This window comes from Petromyzon marinus, chromosome 27 (assembly GCF_048934315.1).
Source record: "Petromyzon marinus isolate PM22_M1 ecotype Great Lakes invasive population chromosome 27, UKy_Petmar_22M1.pri1.0, whole genome shotgun sequence".
NCBI lineage: Eukaryota > Metazoa > Chordata > Hyperoartia > Petromyzontiformes > Petromyzontidae > Petromyzon > Petromyzon marinus.
Window position 1 is genome coordinate 11,971,257 of NC_133693.1, and position 22,619 is coordinate 11,993,875.

Consider the following 22,619-nt stretch of genomic DNA (forward strand, 5'->3'; position numbering starts at 1 on the left):
ACGTATGGATTTTGTTTCTATATATGTGTGTGCTGGGTTTTTTTTTTGCGCCTGCAGAAAAATTCACGGCGTCATGAAATGCCAACACTGCGATTTTGTTGCTGAAGATGCGCCCTCCCTTGAAGAACACTTCCGAAAAGTTCCCCTGCATGTAATTTGCATGAGCCAGGTGTCACCCGTTGCGGTGGGGCCAGAGAGCGCTATCAAGTCCGAGCATTCGGCACTCTATACCAATCTGCTCGCCACATGGGCCACATCTGGCTTCTCCTTGGTGGCGCCTGTTAAGAGCGAGAAGCCGTGCGATCTGACAGGTAACGGCTTAAGCCTGCAGTCAAACAAGCTCAGCGCGAGGTCTTTAAACAATCTTCTCGGCACTCGGGGATCTGGATCGTCCGGTTCAGAGCACGGGGTAAGCCTTCGACAGCTCGAGAGCTCCGCATCGAAAACGGTCCTCAAGAACGTTTTGACGGCGCAGAGCGCCGCACGAGGTTACTTCGCGACGAGGCAGTCGATGACGCAGTTCGTCTCGCCACATTTAACCTCCGACCTCAGCGCCAGGACTCAGAACTTTAAGGGCCACAATGTGGCTCCTGTGGAGGACGGAGGCAGCGTGATGTCCGGCATGGATTTCATGACCTTCCCAGCTGCGGATGGTGAAAAATCCAGGGAGGAGCTCCCATCACTCAGAGTGAGTAATATTTACTTAACTGTACAAAAAAAAAGTGAGACTAACACGCGTGCAGCTGTATCTTGATTCTAAGAAATGTTTAATCAACCAAATCGTCATGTTCATAATTTAAATATAAAGCCTGGTCTACTGTAAACATATAGCTGATTCAATAAAATAAAATAGGAATTCTTTGCAAAATAAAAAAAAACTATTTGGATACCCAAAATATACTGTAATTGTGTTTTAAAGGTGTATGGCTTTCGTCAAAGAATACCTTTCATAACTACTATGCAGTATTTTTTTATTTAAAGCTTTCGTGACTGCAGGGATTCATATTCTTGGTTCTTTCGGTAAAGTCACGTAGAAGGGAAACAATAAAATAATAAAAATATAAAACAATAAAATTATCACGACGTTTCGACTGCAACACAAGCAAACACCTGATGATCATTGCTTGTGTTGCAGTCGAAACGTCGTGAGAATTTTATTGTTTTATATTTTTATTATTTTATTGTTTCCCTTCTACGTGACTTTACCGAAAGAACCAAGAATACTATGCAGTACTTTACTTTAAATAGTTTTTTCCCCCAAAAACTAGTCCAGTTGTTTATGTAATGCCATAATGATGGGTGTTTTAAAAGAGCTGTAAACTTTTTTTTTAAACCCGCACGTGACTTCTGGATCACAGCAAAGGGTAATGAGACTTGTAGAGGGTTTTAGCAGATCGTGTTACATAATGTCAAAATAACATTGCGTGAAAAAGTGTGCGTTGTGCTCCCCATATACATATACACATACTCGTATTCATAAAAGTAATTTCCGACGCAGCTTTCAAACACTTTCTAATAAAATTAAGTTGTCTCGTTTAAACTCTTGCGATTATTAGAGTGCAGTATTGTTTGGCCATATCGTTGTCCCCCCCCTCCATTCTTATATACGAGTTACGATAAGTGATTACATTTTTGTTAAAACATATATCGCCCTTAAATAAATGCTAAATTTCGTCCGAAACGGCTTGAACGTCACACAGCACGAGAAGCGGCGGCTCAGACGCGACCCGCAAGGGTTATGGGGGAAGTCAAACGATGCACAGCGGAGCCAGGCCGGGAGAAAACGATGCCCTGATAAAAGTTTCCGACGTTGAGTTGAGAGGAGGGCTACCTAACAATTTCTGATGGTGATCCCCTTCCTTCAACTTCACACGCCGTGCGACTTTTAAATGGCCATTTTGTCACGGGGAAGGTGGGTGGCGTTTATTTAACACGCGGTCGGCTTTCGCTACCAATATTATCCAGAACGGAGGTTTTTGGGTTAGATCGCATGAATATAAATGTGTCGTTAAACCCGCCACCACCCGACACAGCCAATTAGTGAGGTTTGTCACGTAAACAAAACGTGCCAATTCGTTACTAGTTCAGCACACCGTGTTAGAGAGTAAACCCACAACATTTACAACTCGAGTACGACGTTTCACCGGTAATGACGAACACCATCATCACGCCAGTCGGAATTGTGGAGAAATCCTGTTTTGGTATCACATTAAAAAAAAAACTCCTTTAAAAAAGTTTGTTTAAAAACAACGGTCGAGAAATACGTCAATGATGCGGCGCCTGCTCCAACATCAACGCTTACTTGAATTAATTGATAACTTTATGAATGAATCTTCAATGTACAACCTTTGTTTGTGTGGAGTGAGGGTGCCCGTAACTCGTTGACACGGAGCGTGCGCGACTGTGACACGTGGCGCCTGCTTCGTGGGCCAGGCGATTCGAGAGTTTAGTGACATGCGGCGTTTTTGATCTACACAATATTTTTCGTTCAATAATAAGGCATCCATAGGAAATGTAATTTGCTTTAAAGTAGCGAATGCATTGATTATTTGATGCCGATTTTGATAGAGGCATGCATTGTCGCCGGATCTGAGTACGCGTGCAAAATGTGGAATTGATTGGACTACAGGAAGTAGACAAACTTTTAAAGACAAGATTTGACCACGACACAGGAATCAAGTTAAGTAAAACCGTTGAAGAAAAAAACTCTTCTGGGTGGCATTTGTTGGTGAGAAGGTGGGGAAATATCAGCGATTGCTCATTTATAATAATAAAAACCTTCATCGTTTCAACGTCAATGCCGTATTCCACGTACGCGTATGTGATTGGGGAGATTTTGTCGGTCATTTTTACCGATTTGCCTTTTGCTTATACGAAGTATCATTTGGAAATGAGTTATACAGAAAATCCCTTGAATCGTAGCTTTTTTTGCTGTGCAGTGTTTTGCACAGCCCTTTATTGATCCACTGCTGGATGCTAGAGCCTCCCCCCACACACTGCGGGTCATGCCAGGGTTATATGGCCATACTTCATTAATTGCGCTACCCACTGCGGCTCTCTGAAGGCGGGGTGACATTCACACTGAAGTACAGAAGAACAATTGACCTTGCTTCTCTGCTCTGCTGGCCACCGCATGGCCCCCACAGACTATAACACCTGGTCTATGCATGGCGATCGCGCGTGCTGGCACGAGGACCCAACCTCGACGACGCTGCTTTGGCTTCCGAGATTTGACGATGATTGGGGTGCACTGCGGGTGATGACTGTGGTCATCGGATGTTCTTGTGCAATTTATCTTAATTCCGTTTGTTGATTTTTTTGTATCCTCCGCCTCGCCTGCCGTGGTATTTCCGACTGCCTTTGTTAAAGTCATACACCGATCTCTCTCTCTCTCTCTGTTTAGCTCATGTCTTTTTTTCATTTGCAGCGAAGAGTAGAACAAAACAACGCAGCACTTGTCGTTGCATTGATTATTTTTCCTCTGGAAACAAATCTGTCTTTAAGCAGGGGGTGATTGTTTGAAATATGCCTGGTCGTGGCGTGGTGAGGAGAGGTATTCTAGGCCAGCTATTGATTACTCTGTACCGTGGGTTAGACTGGGGAAGGATAGTACCATGACTGTACCGTGGGTTAGACTGGGGAAGGATAGTACCATGATTGTCCTGTGGGTTAGACAGGGGAAGGATAGTACCATGATTGTACCGTGGGTTAGACTGGGGAAGGATAGTACCATGATTGTACCGTGGGTTAGACAGGGGAAGGATAGTACCATGACTGTATTGTGGGTTAGACTGGGGAAGGATAGTACCATGACTGTCCTGTGGGTTAGACAGGGGAAGGATAGTACCATGTCTGTCCTGTGGGTTAGACAGGGGAAGGATAGTACCATGACTCTACTGTGGGTTAGACTGGGGAAGGATAGTACTATGACTGTCCTGTGGGTTAGACTGGGGAAGGATAGTACCATGTCTGTCCTGTGGGTTAGACTGGGGAAGGATAGTACCATGACTGTCCTGTGGGTTAGACTGGGGAAGGATAGTACCATGACTGTCCTGTGGGTTAGACAGGGGAAGGATAGTACCATGTCTGTCCTGTGGGTTAGACAGGGGAAGGATAGTACCATGACTCTACTGTGGGTTAGACTGGGGAAGGATAGTACTATGACTGTCCTGTGGGTTAGACTGGGGAAGGATAGTACCATCACTGTACCGTGGGTTAGACTGGGGAAGGATAGTACCATGATTGTACCGTGGGTTAGACTGGGGAAGGATAGTACCATGACAGTCCTGTGGGTTAGACAGGGGAAGGATAGTACCATGACTGTCCTGTGGGTTAGACTGGGGAAGGATAGTACCATGACTGTCCTGTGGGTTAGACTGGGGAAGGATAGTACCATGACTGTCCTGTGGGTTAGACTGGGGAAGGATAGTACCATGACTGTCCTGTGGGTTAGACAGGGGAAGGATAGTACCATGTCTGTCCTGTGGGTTAGACAGGGGAAGGATAGTACCATGACTCTACTGTGGGTTAGACTGGGGAAGGATAGTACTATGACTGTCCTGTGGGTTAGACTGGGGAAGGATAGTACTATTACTGTCCTGTGGGTTAGACTGGGGAAGGATAGTACCATGACTCTACTGTGGGTTAGACTGGGGAAGGATAGTACCATGACTGTCCTGTGGGTTAGACTGGGGAAGGATAGTACCATGTCTGTCCTGTGGGTTAGACAGGGGAAGGATAGTACCATGACTGTCCTGTGGGTTAGACTGGGGAAGGATAGTACTATGACTCTACTGTGGGTTAGACTGAGTAAGGATAGTACCATGACTGTCCTGTGGGTTAGACAGGGGAAGGATAGTACCATGACTGTCCTGTGGGTTAGACAGGGGAAGGATAGTACCATGACTGTCCTGTGGGTTAGACTGGGGAAGGATAGTACTATGACTGTCCTGTGGGTTAGACTGGGGAAGGATAGTACCATGACTGTCCTGTGGGTTAGACAGGGGAAGGATAGTACCGTGACTGTCCTGTGGGTTAGACTGGGGAAGGATAGTACCATGACTGTCCTGTGGGTTAGACAGGGGAAGGATAGTACTATGACTGTACTGTGGGTTAGACAGGGGAAGGATAGTACCATGACTGTCCTGTGGATTAGACAGGGGAAGGATAGTACTATGACTCTACTGTGGGTTAGACTGGGGAAGGATAGTACCATGACTGTCCTGTGGGTTAGACAGGGGAAGGATAGTACCATGACTGTCCTGTGGGTTAGACTGGGGAAGGATAGTACTATGACTGTCCTGTGGGTTAGACTGGGGAAGGATAGTACTATGACTGTCCTGTGGGTTAGACTGGGGAAGGATAGTACCATGACTCTACTGTGGGTTAGACAGGGGAAGGATAGTACCATGACTGTCCTGTGGGTTAGACTGGGGAAGGATAGTACCATGACTCTACTGTGGGTTAGACAGGGGAAGGATAGTACCATGACTGTCCTGTGGGTTAGACTGGGGAAGGATAGTACTATGACTGTCCTGTGGGTTAGACTGGGGAAGGATAGTACTATGACTACTGTGGGTTAGACAGGGGAAGGATAGTACCATGACTGTCCTGTGGGTTAGACAGGGGAAGGATAGTACCATGACTGTCCTGTGGGTTAGACAGGGGAAGGATAGTACCATGACTGTCCTGTGGGTTAGACTGGGGAAGGATAGTACCATGACTGTCCTGTGGGTTAGACAGGGGAAGGATAGTACCATGACTGTCCTGTGGGTTAGACTGGGGAAGGATAGTACTATGACTGCCCTGTGGGTTAGACTGGGGAAGGATAGTACCATGACTCTACTGTGGGTTAGACAGGGGAAGGATAGTACCATGACTGTCCTGTGGGTTAGACAGGGGAAGAATAGTACCATGACTGTCCTGTGGGTTAGACAGGGGAAGGATAGTACCATGACTGTCCTGTGGGTTAGACAGGGGAAGAATAGTACCATGACTGTCCTGTGGGTTAGACAGGGGAAGGATAGTACCATGACTGTCCTGTGGGTTAGACAGGGGAAGAATAGTACCATGACTGTCCTGTGGGTTAGACAGGGGAAGGATAGTACCATGACTCTACTGTGGGTTAGACAGGGTAAGGATAGTACCATGACTCTACTGTGGGTTAGACAGGGGAAGGATAGTACCATGACTGTCCTGTGGGTTAGACTGAGTAAGGATAGTACCATGACTGTCCTGTGGGTTAGACTGGGGAAGGATAGTACCATGACTGTCCTGTGGGTTAGACAGGGGAAGAATAGTACCATTACTGTCCTGTGGGTTAGACAGGGGAAGGATAGTACCATGACTGTCCTGTGGGTTAGACTGGGGAAGGATAGTACCATGACTGTCCTGTGGGTTAGACTGGGGAAGGATAGTACCATGACTGTCCTGTGGGTTAGACTGGGGAAGGATAGTACCATGACTGTACCATGGGTTAGACTGGGGAAGGATAGTACCATGACTGTCCTGTGGGTTAGACTGGGGAAGGATAGTACCATGACTGTCCTGTGGGTTAGACTGGGGAAGGATAGTACCATGACTGTCCTGTGGGTTAGACTGGGGAAGGATAGTACCATGACTGTCCTGTGGGTTAGACTGGGGAAGGATAGTACCATGACTCTACTGTGGGTTAGACTGAGTAAGGATAGTACCATGAACCCACGTAACATGTGGGGCGTAAACGTGGGCGCATCATTTCGAATCAAACGTGGCATGACCCAGAAACACATCGGTGGGGCTAAATGCAACTCAAGTGAACAAAGCTATGCGGACGTTTGGTTTCTCGATTCATCCCCGTAGAAATGAAAGTTTGTTGTTGTTGTTGTATAAAGGAAAACTATGGGAATGTTCACAAAAAGTACAAAAATAGGTGTTCCATAACTGTGCAGTCGGTAATCTTGTTCAATAGACATTTCGATGAATGTGGGCATTTGGTTATAGGATGTGTGGGGTTGTTGGAAATATACTCTCAAAGTTGTACAATCCCTTAGTAACCTAATTAATAATTAATTCACGTTTTTTTGTTGAACGAAAATGCCACGTTGGCAACTTCATCTGCAACTCCATGTCCAACTTGCAGCCCGGGATGTTTCTTCAACGCAATAATTTCACATCGATCTGCATGACCTAAAATACATGGAACAAGGCTTTTTTAAATTTACAGTCAAGGTGGCAATATGAGAATAAAAGTGGATGAATGAGTGGACCAAATAAAAATGTAATTCTACTGATTTATGGACACTAAATATCTCAATTTTCCCATTGTTTTAATAAGCATCACGTTAATGACAACTTAAATACCTAAAATCATTAGTCAGTTTCAAATCTCTTACGTAACCGACACGGGTTGCATTTTGCGACGAGCGATTAAAAGTTTGCGTTTTATCCACGTCGTGCACAAACATAGCGATGGATACCTTTACCATGCGAATAATGACACTGGACATCTTGCATGTTTAAGCACACACGAGTGTGTATACACGTCCACATTTCTTGGTGTATGAAATGTCATTGTTGAGTCTCCACACCTGCCACACACCGCTATCGTTGAAGCTAATATTACTCAAGAAACGTGTTCTCTACCCTACAAACCTCTTTTCCGGCTGAGCTAATGTTACTCAAAAACACGTGTTCTCTACCCTACAAACCTATTTTCTGGCTGAGCTGTTACTCAAGAAACGTGTTCCCTACCCTACAAACCTTATTTCTGGGTGCCCTCGTTCAAGACTTCACCATGCAGTGAGATCTTTGGACCTAACAATTGCAGTGAATTTGGGTAAACAATTACAGCTTACTCAGACCTACCCAGGCTATTGACGTTTAATTAGCTACTGTGTTGCACAATTATTTTGCAATCACTGCCATTATCCATGATAAAATAGATGTAGAACCCATCCGCGTAAAAAAATGCCATTGATGTGTTGTTCTACAAAGACAAATCAAAGACAAATATCCCCCGTATAACCTGAACAGACTTTTTGGGTAAGTGCCGTTAGTGAGCATCTATGAAGGCCGAAACGACACGAGAGGGTGGGTGGCCAGCACTACGCCCGGCCGCCTTTGTCTCCCTAGAGGCGATGTTTACACACCGCACCAGGTACTTATTTGAGGCTGAGTAGACCTAGGGCAGACCCAGGACCGGTTCAGATAATTGTCACTGGTGTTGGCCGTGAGCAGGAATTGAACTTTGGTCGCCAGGTTCGTAGCGCAGTGCGCTAACCCTTACACGTGCTGCTCCCCATTATACATGTGTAGTGTAATAGCTTACAAACACATACGTGACTTTAACCGAGGCCAGACACGTATAAGATTGAGATGAATGTGCACATTGCTGAATGGGCACATGATTTTTTGGTTATAAGTTACTATATGCAACATATTACGTAGTCTTTGTTATTATATTAAATCATCTTGACTTCTATATCCAAATTCAAATGTGCTCGAATCTTGACAGTCACCATAGTACAACTTGGTTTTAAGTTAACCGTTTTGATATACAAATAGCATCTGCCACTACGTCACAGCAAGTGGTGTCACAAGCAATGCACGCGTTTATAATCTCGAGCTGTGGTCAACGTTTCTCCTTTCTGTGAAGAAAGGAGGCGTACAATATAATTTCTGATGCAGTGCACATTTAGAAAACGTCCACAACACACTTAATCTTCCTCGATTTACCAGCAAAGATGGACGTTGGCTGAGACTTGGCTCGGTGAGCTGAAGAGCCAGACTCCTTCATAGTGAGGTGACTTGTTGGTACAGTATTGTCCACACTTTGACACTAATTGTCTAGGAATGGTGATTACTGCCCTCTTGCTGGTCTAGGACTTTATGCATCCTGCCACGAGCCAATGGCATTGACCTTGCATCTTTATTGGGGTAATTTTTTTTTTATTTCTCAAGATTATTTCGCTTTCTAAATCCAATTAGTACGTGTGGATATGAAGCTAATCATCATCACGATCCACGGGCAGATAGTCCGTCCACTGCACATGCCGTCATTTTTTTTGGGTTATAATGCTCAAACTGACAATATCTATGTATTTGGTCAAATCTAACATGGATTTAAATGTTAAGCGCACATTGTGAAAAGCCTGCGATCACCACTTTAAAGGCAAGCATTGGTGGATCGGGCAGATTTGTGAAACTCCCTGTGGCTGCGAGGTGGCCAGGAGATGGTAGGTAATATGGCAACTCCGGTTCCTAACGTCCTTCTGCCCGAGTGTGGGGGATTTCCGTTTTCCTCCCACAAAAGGGAATCACTCATGAAATGGAATTGGACAAATATATCCCAGTACAGGATCCTCCTGACATGGAGTCTTGGACCATGGCGAGGCTCCCCCAGATAAATACGTGGTATTACCGTGTTGTGTCTGTTAATCATGTTAATTAAATACCTCCTGTTGATAGAAGTTGATGTTGCTTCTGAGACTCGTGTGATGTGGACCGTTTTTTTTATAAATATAAGTAATTGCATCCCTTTTGTAAGATAAGTGCATACCTTTTGTCAATCCCGCTGCTGGATGAGAGGCTATCCACGCCGTGTGGTTCATGGCGGTTATTCGACTATACTTCACCATGCTGACCAGTGCTGGTCAGTGAATGTGAGATGCACAGACATTGGAGTTTAGCAGAGTACGGCAATGGATTTTAGCTACACTGCACTATGCCGACACTGCAGCCCCAAAACAGCCTCCAAACATGCATTTCGCATGATGGTCAATCATTAAAGCACTACACGGTTCATACTCCAACCCTGCTTCGATCCTGAGACCTGACGGAATCGAACACATTCCATGTGCTTTGGACATATATAGGTCGAATTAATAAAACAAAAATCTATATATATTGACATTTAATCACTATTGAAAGGGTTGAGTGGTGGTGCTGTGGTGGGTGCGCGCACTGTGCTATGGACCTGGCGACTTGAGTTCACTCTGCGTCAGTCGTAGGGATTGTTTGACGATACTTCACGCTGGTCAGTGCAGGTTACTCAAGGTGGGACGGGCCCACGGTTTGATTCAGATAAACTTGCCACTGATGTTAGCTGTGCCCTGGAATCAAACTCCGGTGTCGTCGCTTGCAGCGCTGTAGTTGCTGCGCCACCGCTCGCCACCGCTCTTCCGTCGTCAGTTGATAAATAATTGACAATGAAAGTGGATAATAATGTGTACTTGATCATTTTTCGATTTAAAGCTTTCGTGACTGCAAGGATTCATCTTCTTTGGTTCTTTCGGTAAAGTCACGTAGAATGAGAATAAAATAATAAGTTGATCAAATAAAATAACACAATAAAATTCTCACGACGTTTCGGCCACAACACAAGCGGCCTTCATCAGGTGAAGGGACGAGACTTTACTTGATCATTCTTGGGCCTTACCTGGTACATTAAAAACAGTACAAGGCAACAAAATAGTAATAGCTTCTTGGAATGGATACATAAGATGACACCACTGCTACACCATTTCTCCTAGGCACGTAACAAACGCCGGCAGGATGGCGAACGTAAGCTGTGCACCTCGGTTTGTAAGCCGTAACCTAAATATTACCGCGCTGGACACGAGGATGGAAAACTGCGTTCACGTCCGTCGGTGCTGTAGCACCACACATCGCAGCCGGGAACACTGCAGCCGAGGAGCATGAAAATTGAGTGTGTTGACACAAACTCCACGTGACCGTTTTAAATCAGCGTGCACAGCGAGGTTCACGCGAGTGTAAATATAGCAATGCCTATGTACTGTATCGCAGTACATCCCTGTGCCATGCGTGAGGGCCATTGCCCAAAACGTCACCTGGTATGTGTGTGTTTATTTCAGTTGTTGTTAGAGCAGTGTTTTTGACGAATGCGTTGAGTGTTTTGTTATTTGTGCAAACCGAGTATCTCCTAAACGAATTTGTTCAGTGTCAAAAGTGATGCTTCGGGTTATTTTTAAATGCCAGTTGATTTAAACCAATGCATTTTACTTCATCTTACACCACTTAAATTTTTCTTGTCACAGCAATTCTCGTAAGTTGCTGAAATGCGTTAAGATAATCATCTTACAATTTATGAGTAAAACCCTATATACATAGACGTAAAATGTAAAAAACTTAAATATCTTGGGAACAGTAGTCAATGAGGTTTTTTTTATTATCATATTGAATTCAGCACATCAAAATCCATAATAAACAGCACATTTAATCTCTGAAGCAGACGTCTAAAAATCGTAGACCGGTATAATAGGCTATTTGAATGGAAGGCATTTAATTGTACTGGCGCATTACACAGTACTTTGAACACTCATAAGGCAGGATTTGTCAGCACTACATCCGATGATGATTTATCAATGATCACGTGTGGAGCGGCTGTTTTATTACTTACGGAAGTCAGTCCAATAAATATCAGAGCCGCTCTGTACATTATAACAATCGCTCCTTTTTATCCGTGAGCTTATCTTCAATTAATTTGTATCTGTCGATGGGCTTCTTTTCGTTTGAATATTTCGATAAGATGTAGAATGTGTTACTTTACTTACTCCTTCTTTCGCGTACAGAGGAGCCGCATGACAAATTCCACATGTTACTGAAGTGAGGGTTATTATATCATTATTACTACCACACTTGTTTATCCAGGAGAGCCTCATTGAGGCTCAAGCCTCTCTTTTAGGAGGGTCCTGCCAAGTTTTCACAGGGATGGGGGTGATGTTCATCACGTGTTTCCCAAGTGAGATAATTTTTGGAGTGATATTACAACGTGTGTTTGGCCGCTATACATTCCCACGTGATAAACCACTTGGTTGAGCTATAATGTGTGGCCAGGTCGCGTCTGAAAAATAACATAGCTCAGTGGGCTTTACGTGGTAAAATAGAAAATAGTTTCACATAGTATTAACCAGGGCGGTGGGCTCCCAGATACGAACCATGAACCTGCTCATGAAGCGGTGAACACAACACCTGAACCGTGTCGATGTCAAAAGAGCAGCAACGCAGTCATCGATCGTGGAAGCGCCCACTCTGTGTACACCTTCGGCACGCTGTGCACGGCGCACAACATCGTGACTGCCGTCTAGAACGCGTTCTACGCCGCCTGCTGCTGCTGCTGGGCTCGTCGCGTTCAATGGCGTTCGCGGGCATCCGCGATCACTCCCCCACGCAATGGGTGTAGACTAGGTCCATAATAGTACATAACAGGGGGGGGGGAGGGGGTGCAAAAGCTGCAGTTCAACTGTCGACAAGTAAAACTAAACTTTTTGTATTTCACCAGGCAAGGCCCACTGAGCTATGTAGCTCTTTTTTCAGAAGCGACCTGGCTATCACAAATGATAGTCCAATGAAGTAGCTTATCGCGTGGTAATGCACTGCAGCCAAATACTCTGAACGCGCGGTGTTGAGTCTCTTAATGTGGAGGGAACAAACCGGATGACCCGGAGAAAAATCCACACGACCACGGTGAGAGAGACACGCAAACTTCAAATGCACTAGGCGTCAGGGTCGGGATCGAACCCACGACCTCCTGTACACCGGGCGAGGTAGTTAACAGCGTGCGAGGGTACCAGGCGAGCTGGCGTTTCCGTTGGGGGGGGGGGGGGGGGGTCCAGCGGTCTTCTCCGCTTGGCAACGCCCGTGGGGCGATGCCACGGCGTTAAGCAGCACTGAGAATGGGCTGATGTCCCCCTTTGTTCACTTTTTGTATGAACAAAATAAAATTCTTCCACGCAGGGTTCACCGTTCAGGTAAAGTGAAGCTGTATTGCCGCATACCTCTGGGCTGTGTGCACACGGCAATTTTCAGAATAGTTTGTTATTCTAGGTTGGCTTTGGAGCTTAATAGTGAAAGGGTCTCTTCCTGTTAGTCATTTTCACAAAAATGAATGAGGGGTTGTACTCTTAAGTTCATCTAATTATCTGCAATAATGGAGATAAGCGTTTGCAGATAAGGTCACTATTTTGGTTGACAGATAACGCGAGGAGTATTTATGTGCGTGCGTGATACTGGGATCCTAGCACAGTGCTTCGCGCTATGAAGCATGCGACCAGAGTTCGATTCCCAGTGGCGGCACACGTCCATGTGAGCGATCTATAATCCCGTCCTGTGCCCATCCACAACAACTACAACCGCCCTTCTCCACTGAGCGGCGGAGACGTCCCCACGGCGCTTGTGCCCAGGCTATGTGCGCTTTAAGGACACGTGGAGCGTTGAACGCCCGCTGGCAGGGGGTAACGGGACAAACCCATCCACGAACCAGCACTGACCCGCGTGGTTTGTAATGAACCCACACAGCCTGGGGAAGGCCTTCCTTCATCTAGCAACGGATCGACTAAGGACTCTGCATGATAATACGTTTCGAAAGGAATTCGGGAAACAATAAGACGAAAATATGTCAAGGGTCAAAAAGGCGTAGTTTGAACATGTGATCTCCCAGACTGTGTAAAAGGTGTGCCACTTTGTATGAATTACATTTGAAGCAATGTTCTAAAGTAAATAATGCGTGAATGTCTCTGTATGCATTGATAGCAACAGTCAGTATACTTTGTTGATAGCTTCAGTTATTATTTTAACTCCAATTGTATAGTTACCTACTTACTCTGTGCTCTGTTGTGCATGGTAACTTAGAATGGGTTTTCTATCTATACAGTATCTGTAAAGTAATGGGATCCAATGTTGTGGCTGCCCACACATTCTCTTTAAAGGCACTTTGTCCTTGCCACTCCGTGTGGAGTGAAATTACATTTTAACATGGAGAGCAATCTATGAAACTTGTTGTGCAGGATGATGTGTTTCTACATTAATATGGATGCCATACGAAACAACAAGTTTTGTATTTATTTAATAGCAGATTATTTAAATCTCGTGACTTAGCTTGTGGACTGAATAACTCTTAATTTGCCCTGTCGTAAAGACTTGTACAAAGATTTGTGCATTTAACTTTTCACTATTTTTTTTTTACCAAAAATTTGAGACATTTCGGAACGGGTTAAAAATGGGAATTGTGAAGTGGATACTTTAGGTCCAGTATGAGGTCCCAAGTTGCTTTGTATTTGCTTGTGCGCACTGATAAATCTTATAAGGTCTTGGGGTAAATATGTGCTCTGTGTCCGTCTCTTTCCCCTCATTTAAGCAGAAGTTGACATTCAATAGGCATGCTTGCAGATGTTGGTGTAAGCCTGATTCACTTTGAAGCTCGCAATGATGGCATGGGTCTTTAACATGCACATTAAGCAGCCGTTTCTGTCTTCCTGCACAAATTACCGTTTGGCAGCAACAATTAAAATTGTGTTTTGTTTTGTTTTTTTAAAGCTAGCCGAACGGACAGGGATAGCGCGAAGCTACGCAGCCACGAAACCAACGATGGATGAACGTGGAGTGTCGTGTTGTGCTGCGTGCAGGAAGCGTGCATTGTAATAATTACATGGGCAGTGGACCTGTTTAAATGGTAACTAATTAAACAAAAAAGTTTTTCACGAAACTATTTTTTTTATTTTACCGGGTAAGGCCCCACTGGGCTATATAGCTCTTTTATTTCAGAAGGGACCTAGCCACAAATGATAGCCCAACGAAGTGAATTACTATAAAACACATGTTGCTTCGAAATGTGGAGTGAAAAACCGGAGAAATTGGACACGACCAAGGGGAGAGAGAGAGAGAGAAACACGCAAACTCCACATATACAGCAGGCACCAGGGTTGGGATGGAACCCACGACCTCCTGCATACCAGGCGAGGCAGTTGACATCTCTGAACCACCATGGCGCCCGTTAAATGTGTTCTCTGTTTTTCCAAACAGAGGAAGAGAGGGCAGGGGCTGTTTTGTGTAAACTGCCTCACAACCACGACGACACTCTGGAGGAAGAACGCCGGCGGTGTCTACGTTTGCAATGCCTGTGGCCTCTACGAAAAACTGCATTCTGTAAGTTTTAAAACTTTCGCACCCACCCTCAGTTTAGCACGTAGCAGTTGTAGGGCTTTGGTGACCAATATAATCCACAGTAGAGGTTTCTTTTTTGGTTCGATCGCGTAAATATAAATGTGTCGTGAAATCCGCCACCACCACCCGACACAGCCAATTAGCAGGGTTTGTCATGTAAACAAAACGTGCCAATTAATTACTGCTCCGGCACACCGGTGTGTTGGAGAGTAAACCCACAACATTTACAATTCGAGTACTGAGACGTTTCGCTGGTGATTAATGACACACCCTGCGATGATACATGTACAATTATTTGAACTTCTAATGTCATTTATTCGCAGTTTGAACTCGTGCAAAATAACGTGCTGTCATTGGGGTTGGTAGTCGTGAATTGGCTGTAATTAGAGGGATGATTATTTAATGTCTTGTATTTTGCTGTTAAGGAATGACAGTAGCCACTGAGTTATCATTGCAGCGCTTCCACATACACGCCTGCCAATCATACGGCTCGCAACACTGCAAGTAGCATGTATACATATTTGTTCACTTGGAGATTTGTTCAAATATTATAAATCTCAAAGAAACCGTTGAGCGTGTGCTTGTGTGTGTGTGTGTGTTCTTGTGTGTGTGTGTACGCGGAGGAATTCTCATGAGTGAATTGAACCTGTAATGTAATGACAGGAACCCCCCTCCACGCCCTTGCCAACCACACCCACTGGCCTTTAACAGACTTGAAAGAAGTGCTTCAATAATGGCACTTAAATGATCAACTGAACAACCAGCTGGAAAAGCTGGTTTCTATCTCAGGCGGACCTTCACACTTACAGTGCATTTGTGTCATTGTGGAACACTCAGAACAGAAGTGCTGCGGTGTTTTAATACAATTATTCGATGGCACGTCGTCGTTACCCCCCCCCCGCCCCAGCTCCCCCCTCCGCTCACGTAAATGTCTCTGCGCGCTTTCTCCATTGCAAACCGCGCGGTCCCGCGTGCGGAAGCAGTGGCGCAAATCAGCAACAACAATAAAAAAACAACACTCGCACTGAACGTCTGTTAGTGGTGAGGGCCACGACAGATAGGACGCAGTGACCTTGTTGTTAATGCCGTGGGCAGGAATGTCCAGACAACTCCTTCCCGTTCGAGATCTTAATTGAACGGCATTCCGTTTCCAACGTCAAAGGGCGCGTTCCTTTACGGGACGTCAGGTTGTCATATATATTTTTATTATCATGACATAATTATCGTACAATCATTATCTATCCACTGCTATACGAACGTCTTCCCATACCGTTCCCATCCATCTCACTACTGTACAGTACATCATATAATATGCCAAGTTGTGGTGCCGTGTTTGGTGCTCCATACCTGTCAAGAAACCCTTATCAGTGCCGACCTTATTACAGACCAATTCAGACCTTATTAGCCACCCCGTGCCCTTATAAAAAGCGTTAATTCTACAAAGCCCGTATTGAAACGGCTGTACGCCGAATGGACCTGAAAACTCAATTTGCCTGTACAAGATTACGAGTAAACCATATGGGTTGACCGGCATGGTGCTGTGTATTGTAAACCCAGCAACATGACTTGAATTCTGGGCCACGGCTAGCATCAGTAACAGTTGATATCTAAACCATTCCCCCTTCAATAAGCCCCATATTGACCAGTGTGGTGAAGTATGGTCAAACAGCCCCCATGGCCGATACGACATGGGGCGGCATTCATTCAGTAGTTGATTTACTGAGGGCTGTATATTATAATGAGTATAATGATATAGAAATGTTTATTTTATATTAAAGGTGACCTGGTGTCTCCGAGGGTGTAATAGTTGTGTACGGTAAAGAAAACCACAGGCCCCGCCAGGAAAACCTCATTTTACATTTGATGTTTGTCCTCAGCTCCGTCACTCATGGCTACGCAAACAATAAACAACATCGGAAACGATTGGTTTTGCACTTGCTGTGATTTGGTCAAGCCTAGGCTTGGCATTTTTGGCAGACACGTTCTGCCGACGTCTCAATTGTCAGATGATCAGCGCAGGTAAAGAGCGCAGTCTAGTGGCTATGTCAATTAGAGCGCCTTTCTGGTCCTGACTGATGCGGACGACACAACTGGAATGCGATTGTTATAAATAAGCGAGCATTTTTATAAAATATGCCTGGTGTTAGGGCAGCACTGATTTTTTTCAGTAGTCTAGAAAATTAGTTTCTTATTACATGCAAAAAATAATAATGAGGAAATATATATTATTCACACATCTGTCCCTCCGTAAAAAAGAGATTTTTTTTAATAAGGCCTCCTGGGAGTTCTTCAACAGCATTATTTAAAAAACAAGCAAACTCTGGACCGGTTTCGACAGTGTCTTATCAGCAGTCAGGCTTTGCTTGAACAGATGCTGGTGAATGGCCAGATGTCATAATCAAGGACCCTCTCTATAAGTTATTGGTCTGAGTTAGATACAATAAAAGTATACAATACATATTCTTGGTTCTTTCGGTAAAGTCACGTAGATTAAAACAAATACAAATTCAATTAAAATAACAGGCGCCTGATGAAGGCCGCTTGTGTTGCGATCGAAACGTCGTGGGTTTTTTGCATTTAATTTAATTTTATAATTTTTATTTTATTTCCTATCTACGTGACTTTACCGAAAGAACCAAGAATATGAATTCCTGCAGTCACGAAAGTTTAAGGCAACATTTATACAATACATAACACAATCGGTAGCTTTGTTGAACTCGATTTAATTCTGACTTGCTGGATGTTCCTGCAGATGCTTGCTGTGTAGTTTCAATTTAAACTTCGTATCCCATTGCTAAATTTGGTTGTGTGGATTATTTTCTTTGACTTGACCAGTGAGCTGAAACAATCACAGTTGGCGCTTTTAAACGCACATACACCATGTGACAATTTTATTTGCTTGGCTGTGTCAGGCAGTTGATGGTCTCAAGACAGAAACCTGGCCAGACCATTCCGTGGACTAACCCGGAAATCAATCATTTAATCAGAATGTCGACTGCGAAATTCTACACGTTCAGCTACGTTTTACCACCTCCTGTGGTAACAGCTTGCGATATGCTCCAATGACTGCCTTCGGTTATACTCCCATAGCATCTTGCGCCCTGTATTTGCCCAGGTTTTTTTTAAGCACGTGTGCAGTAAGACCATGTGGAAGCCAGACTCATTGGGTGGAGAGCCATTCTTTCTGGAAGAGTGGGCAATGTGAGTAAGTCTTTAGCCGGCGGTGGTGGCTACAGTGAGGGAAAAAGGTATTTGATCCCCTGCTGATTTTGTACGGTTGCCCACTGACAAATAAATGATCAGTCTATAATTTTAATGGTAGGTTTATTTAAACAGTGAGAGACAGAATAACAACGACAAAATCCATCAAAACGCATGTCAAAAATGTTATACATTTATTTGCATTTTAATGAGGGAAATAAGTATTTGACCCCTCTGCAAAACATGACTTAGTACTTGGTGGAAAAACCCTTGTTGGCAATCACAGAGGTCAGACGTTTCTTGTAGTTGGCCACCAGGTTTGCACACATCTCAGGAGGGATTTTGTCCCACTCGTCTTGCAGATCTTCTCCAAGTCATTAAGGTTTCGAGGCTGACGTTTGGCAACTCGAACCTTCAGCTCCCTCCACAGATTTTCTATGGGATTAAGGTCTAGAGACTGGCTAGGCCACTCCAGGACCTTAATGTGCTTCTTCTTGAGCCACTCCTTTGTTGCCTTGGCCGTGTGTTTTGGGTCATTGTCATGCTGGAATACCCATCCACGACCCATTTTCAATGCCCTGGCTGAGGGAAGGAGGTTCTCACCCAAGATTTGACGGTACATGGCCCCGTCCATCGTCCCTTTGATGCGGTGAAGTTGTCCTGTCCCCTTAGCAGAAAAACACCCCCAAAGCATAATGTTTCCACCTCCATGTTTGACGGTGGGGATGGTGTTCTTGGGGTCATAGGCAGCATTCCTCCTCCTCCAAACACGGCAAGTTGAGTTGATGCCAAAGAGCTCCATTTTGGTCTCATCTGACCACAACACTTTTACCCAGTTTTCCTCTGAATCATTCAGATGTTCATTGGCAAACTTCAGACGGGCATGTATATGTGCTTTCTTGAGCAGGGGGACCTTGCGGGCGCTGCAGGATTTCAGTCCTTCACGGCGTAGTGTGTTACCAATTGTTTTCTTGGTGACTATGGTCCCAGCTGCCTTGAGATCATTGACAAGATCCTCCCGTGTAGTTCTGGGCTGATTCCTCACCGTTCTCATGATCATTGCAACTCCACGAGGTGAGATCTTGCATGGAGCCCCAGGCCGAGGGAGATTGACAGTTCTTTTGTGTTTCTTCCATTTGCCAATAATGGCACCATCTGTTGTCACCTTCTCACCAAGCTGCTGGGCAATGGTCTTGTAGCCCATTCCAGCCTTGTGTAGGTCTACAATCTTGTCCCTGACATCCTTGGAGAGCTCTTTGGTCTTGGCCATGGTGGAGAGTTTGGAATCTGATTGATTGATTGATTCTGTGGACAGGTGTCTTTTATACAGGTAACAAGCTGTTACCTGTATAAAAGACACCTGGGAGCCAGAAATCTTTCTGGTTGAGAGGGGGTCAAATACTTATTTCCCTCATTAAAATGCAAATCAATTTATAACATTTTTGACATGCGTTTTTCTGGATTTTTTTGTTGTTATTCTGTCTCTCACTGTTCAAATAAACCTACCATTAAAATTATAGACTGATAATTTCTTTGTCAGTGGGCAAACGTACAAAATCAGCAGGGGATCAAATACTTTTTTTCCCTCACTGTATGCACGCCTGTAATGCAGCCATGATTGATGAATCATTCAAACGTTGTGAAACTCCGTACCCCGGCTTGCCCGGGAGAAGGCAGTTCAGCAAAGTGTGGACTAATATGTCTATTCTGTATGGGATTGAGCATCGTCCCTCTCAAGCATGGCGTTTCTCGGTTCCCCGGTTTCACCCCCACATGGAACCACTCATTAATTGGCCAATAACACCTTCATATATAGAGGATCGCAAAGCTTGGGAGGTGGGGAGGGGGGCGCTGGGGAGATTTCCATCAGCTCACCGCCTGGCCACTGCCTTCCCGCTCCTCTGCACTTCCTCGCGAGTTGTTTTCCGTCTGCGAGAGGGAGCGAATAACTGCCGCAGCACGTTAGAAGTTGAAATCTTTATTCGTAGTAACGATTGACGAATGCCTTCAAACTGTAGACTAAAACATTTAATTAATTTAATATCTTTAAATTAGAACTCATCTACAATCATTTATTCGCAAAATAAATGTAAAATACCGAGAGAACACATAGTTCCAATTAGCAAGGCACGGATTTGCCGATGGCAGCAGTCTTCCACCGCTGTGCTGGCTAATAACCTTGGCTCACCCGCTTTTGGACATTAATGATCTAAACACAGTACTGTGAATAAAAAAAATACATTAGTTATTTGTTATATATTTGACAAATTAATGACCACAGAGCATTCAACCCTCATAACCTTCTAACCACAGCTTAATCACGGTGCGAATGGCGTTCTGGCCGGAATTCTATATTTGTTTTGTGGCCGCTTGTTCAACATTCACCAGATTCCGGTTTACCCATGCTTGGCCTCGAAAGGCTTTGCCATGTCCGTGGGCTGTCCGCGCTTGTGTCTTGTGGGACGTGTGCGAGGTGCATTCTCACGCGTGTGCATTTCACGTGTGTTCTGTCTCCGGCAAACGTAGGCACCTCGACCGTTGAGCATCATCAAGCAAAATAACGGAGAGCAGATAATTAGACGCCGCACCCGCAAGCGGACGCTGCCAGACCCTCCGCACGGAGACCAGCATTCTGGGATGAGCGGCAAGCAGAAATGCCTCTCCGGCAACAGCACTCACAACAGCGACGGCCATACCGCTGAAAACAGGATGGCAAACGGTGCCTTAAGCTGGGAGAAGGGGCCGCAGAGAGCCTCACCTGGACATCCTCCCAAAGTGCCAACATCCTTGAGCAGGATTCATGCGTCTGCAAGCCACGTCCACGTGCCTACGTCCGCCGTCATTACGGCGACTTCGCCCGCTGACCTTAGCATCCAGGTATGTCCCTTGGTGGATGGAATATATGTGTACGTTTATTTTATTTGGGGGGGGGGGGGTGGGAAACATAACAGTGTTGTTAATGAGCTTAAATCCGTTTCGAAACGTTTCTGAAATGTATATTGAAGAATAGCTTCATCTCTTTTGAAGGTAGGCTGTACACGTTGTGAATAAAATGTTTTAATATTTTCGAGAGATGGGAGAGACGAGGCTAAAGCGTTGTGCTGTGAAGCCGATGACTCGAGTTCCCAGCAAGCCACACGTCTACCGTCAGTGGCGACAGATATCTGAACCGGTCCTGGGCCCATTCTTTAACCAACCCAAAATAGACCACCTGGTTCAAGTGTGGCCAAACAGCCACCGCCACTGACACAGCGTGGGGTGGCCTTCATCCCAACGTGGATTTCTTCGAGTTAATTTCGTCATTGTGATTGTGAGCGTGGATAGAAACCGTGAACCCCCCCCCCCCCCTATCGAATCACGTGGGCCGAGCGGAAGTGCATTGTCCGCGTGTTGCAGAGGTTCACGGTTCCCAGCCCAGAGGATCACCCCATGGTTAATTATGCGGGCGTACTGCCCGTAAAGCACTCCCTGTCTGCTTTGCAGTGGACGTTAAACAATCCTGTGAAGTTATGAAAAAAAGAGTAGTCCATGTGTGCCAGCGTCACGTTCGCAAAACTTCCCAAGCGTGACATTTTACTCGCGATTTACCTAATTGGGTAAAAATCACGTACAGCATCACCCCGACTGGAAAACTTTAATCACCCGTGAAACTTGAAGCCTTTGTGATAGCCATACACTTGTAGAATGGGGCAAATAGGATATATGTTAATTGCATTGAATAAACTTATCATGTGAAGTGATGCATCCGTACGAAACAGGAGAGGTGTGTAGCGTATGAACCGTATGACACTGGGGGGGTTAAAACAGCTCTACGAGTTTGGAGATCCAGCTTGCTTTGGTCTGATCACCTCATCAATAAAGGTCGTTGCAGAGGTTAGACGCCAATTGAAAGACACCCATTTGATTGGCCAGTAGCATTGTCAGCCACTCTGAGCACAGCTGTGCAGAGGGGACACGAGTTGGTAAATTGTGGTGATATCCCCTATTTGCTAAGGGTTTTTGAGGGTATTCTGAATGGGTTTTGATGGTGTGGTATTAAATTAAATGTAATTTTGTAGAGCGTCTTTGAATCTGTTGCATTTATCTACCAATTGGTCTTTTTTTAATCCTGTTCTTACACGTGTTCTCTTTTCATGCTTTGCTTGTATAATGGATCTCTGTTTTACTTATGCAGTGACTCGTGTTAAATTAACTGCAGTGGTTGGATTCCTGGCCCTAGTCTGAAGGAGTGTCGGAATCCTAATAAAACTCTCTACAGTGCTATTTTATGTGGAAACTTTCCATCTTTCATATGTTACAACTATATTATTCAAATAGGTCCAATTTTCATGTTATTTTATTTGTGGGCTATTGGTTGCTTGCGGCCTCAGTGTTGCACGATTTATGGTCTCGCTTCTGTTTAATATTTCCTGTTTTTGGTTGAGAAGGGAGTTCCTAATTGGCCAAGGTTTATGTAAATATCTTGTGCTGGTGAACCT

General features: G+C 44.8%; 1 protein-coding gene across 4 annotated transcripts in view; it reads left to right on the top strand.

The window, feature by feature from the left end:
- The window catches only part of LOC116946531 (zinc finger transcription factor Trps1-like), a 43,765-nt gene that overhangs the window by 14,922 nt on the left and 6,224 nt on the right, over nt 1–22,619 (top strand). For all 4 annotated transcript variants that reach the window (XM_032961501.2, XM_076070131.1, XM_032961502.2 and 1 more), the window contains exons 4-6: nt 58–688; nt 14,800–14,922; nt 20,668–21,018. In XM_032961501.2, coding sequence (XP_032817392.2) covers nt 58–688; nt 14,800–14,922; nt 20,668–21,018 — 1,105 coding nt within the window. The remainder of the gene's footprint in view (nt 1–57; nt 689–14,799; nt 14,923–20,667; nt 21,019–22,619) is intronic.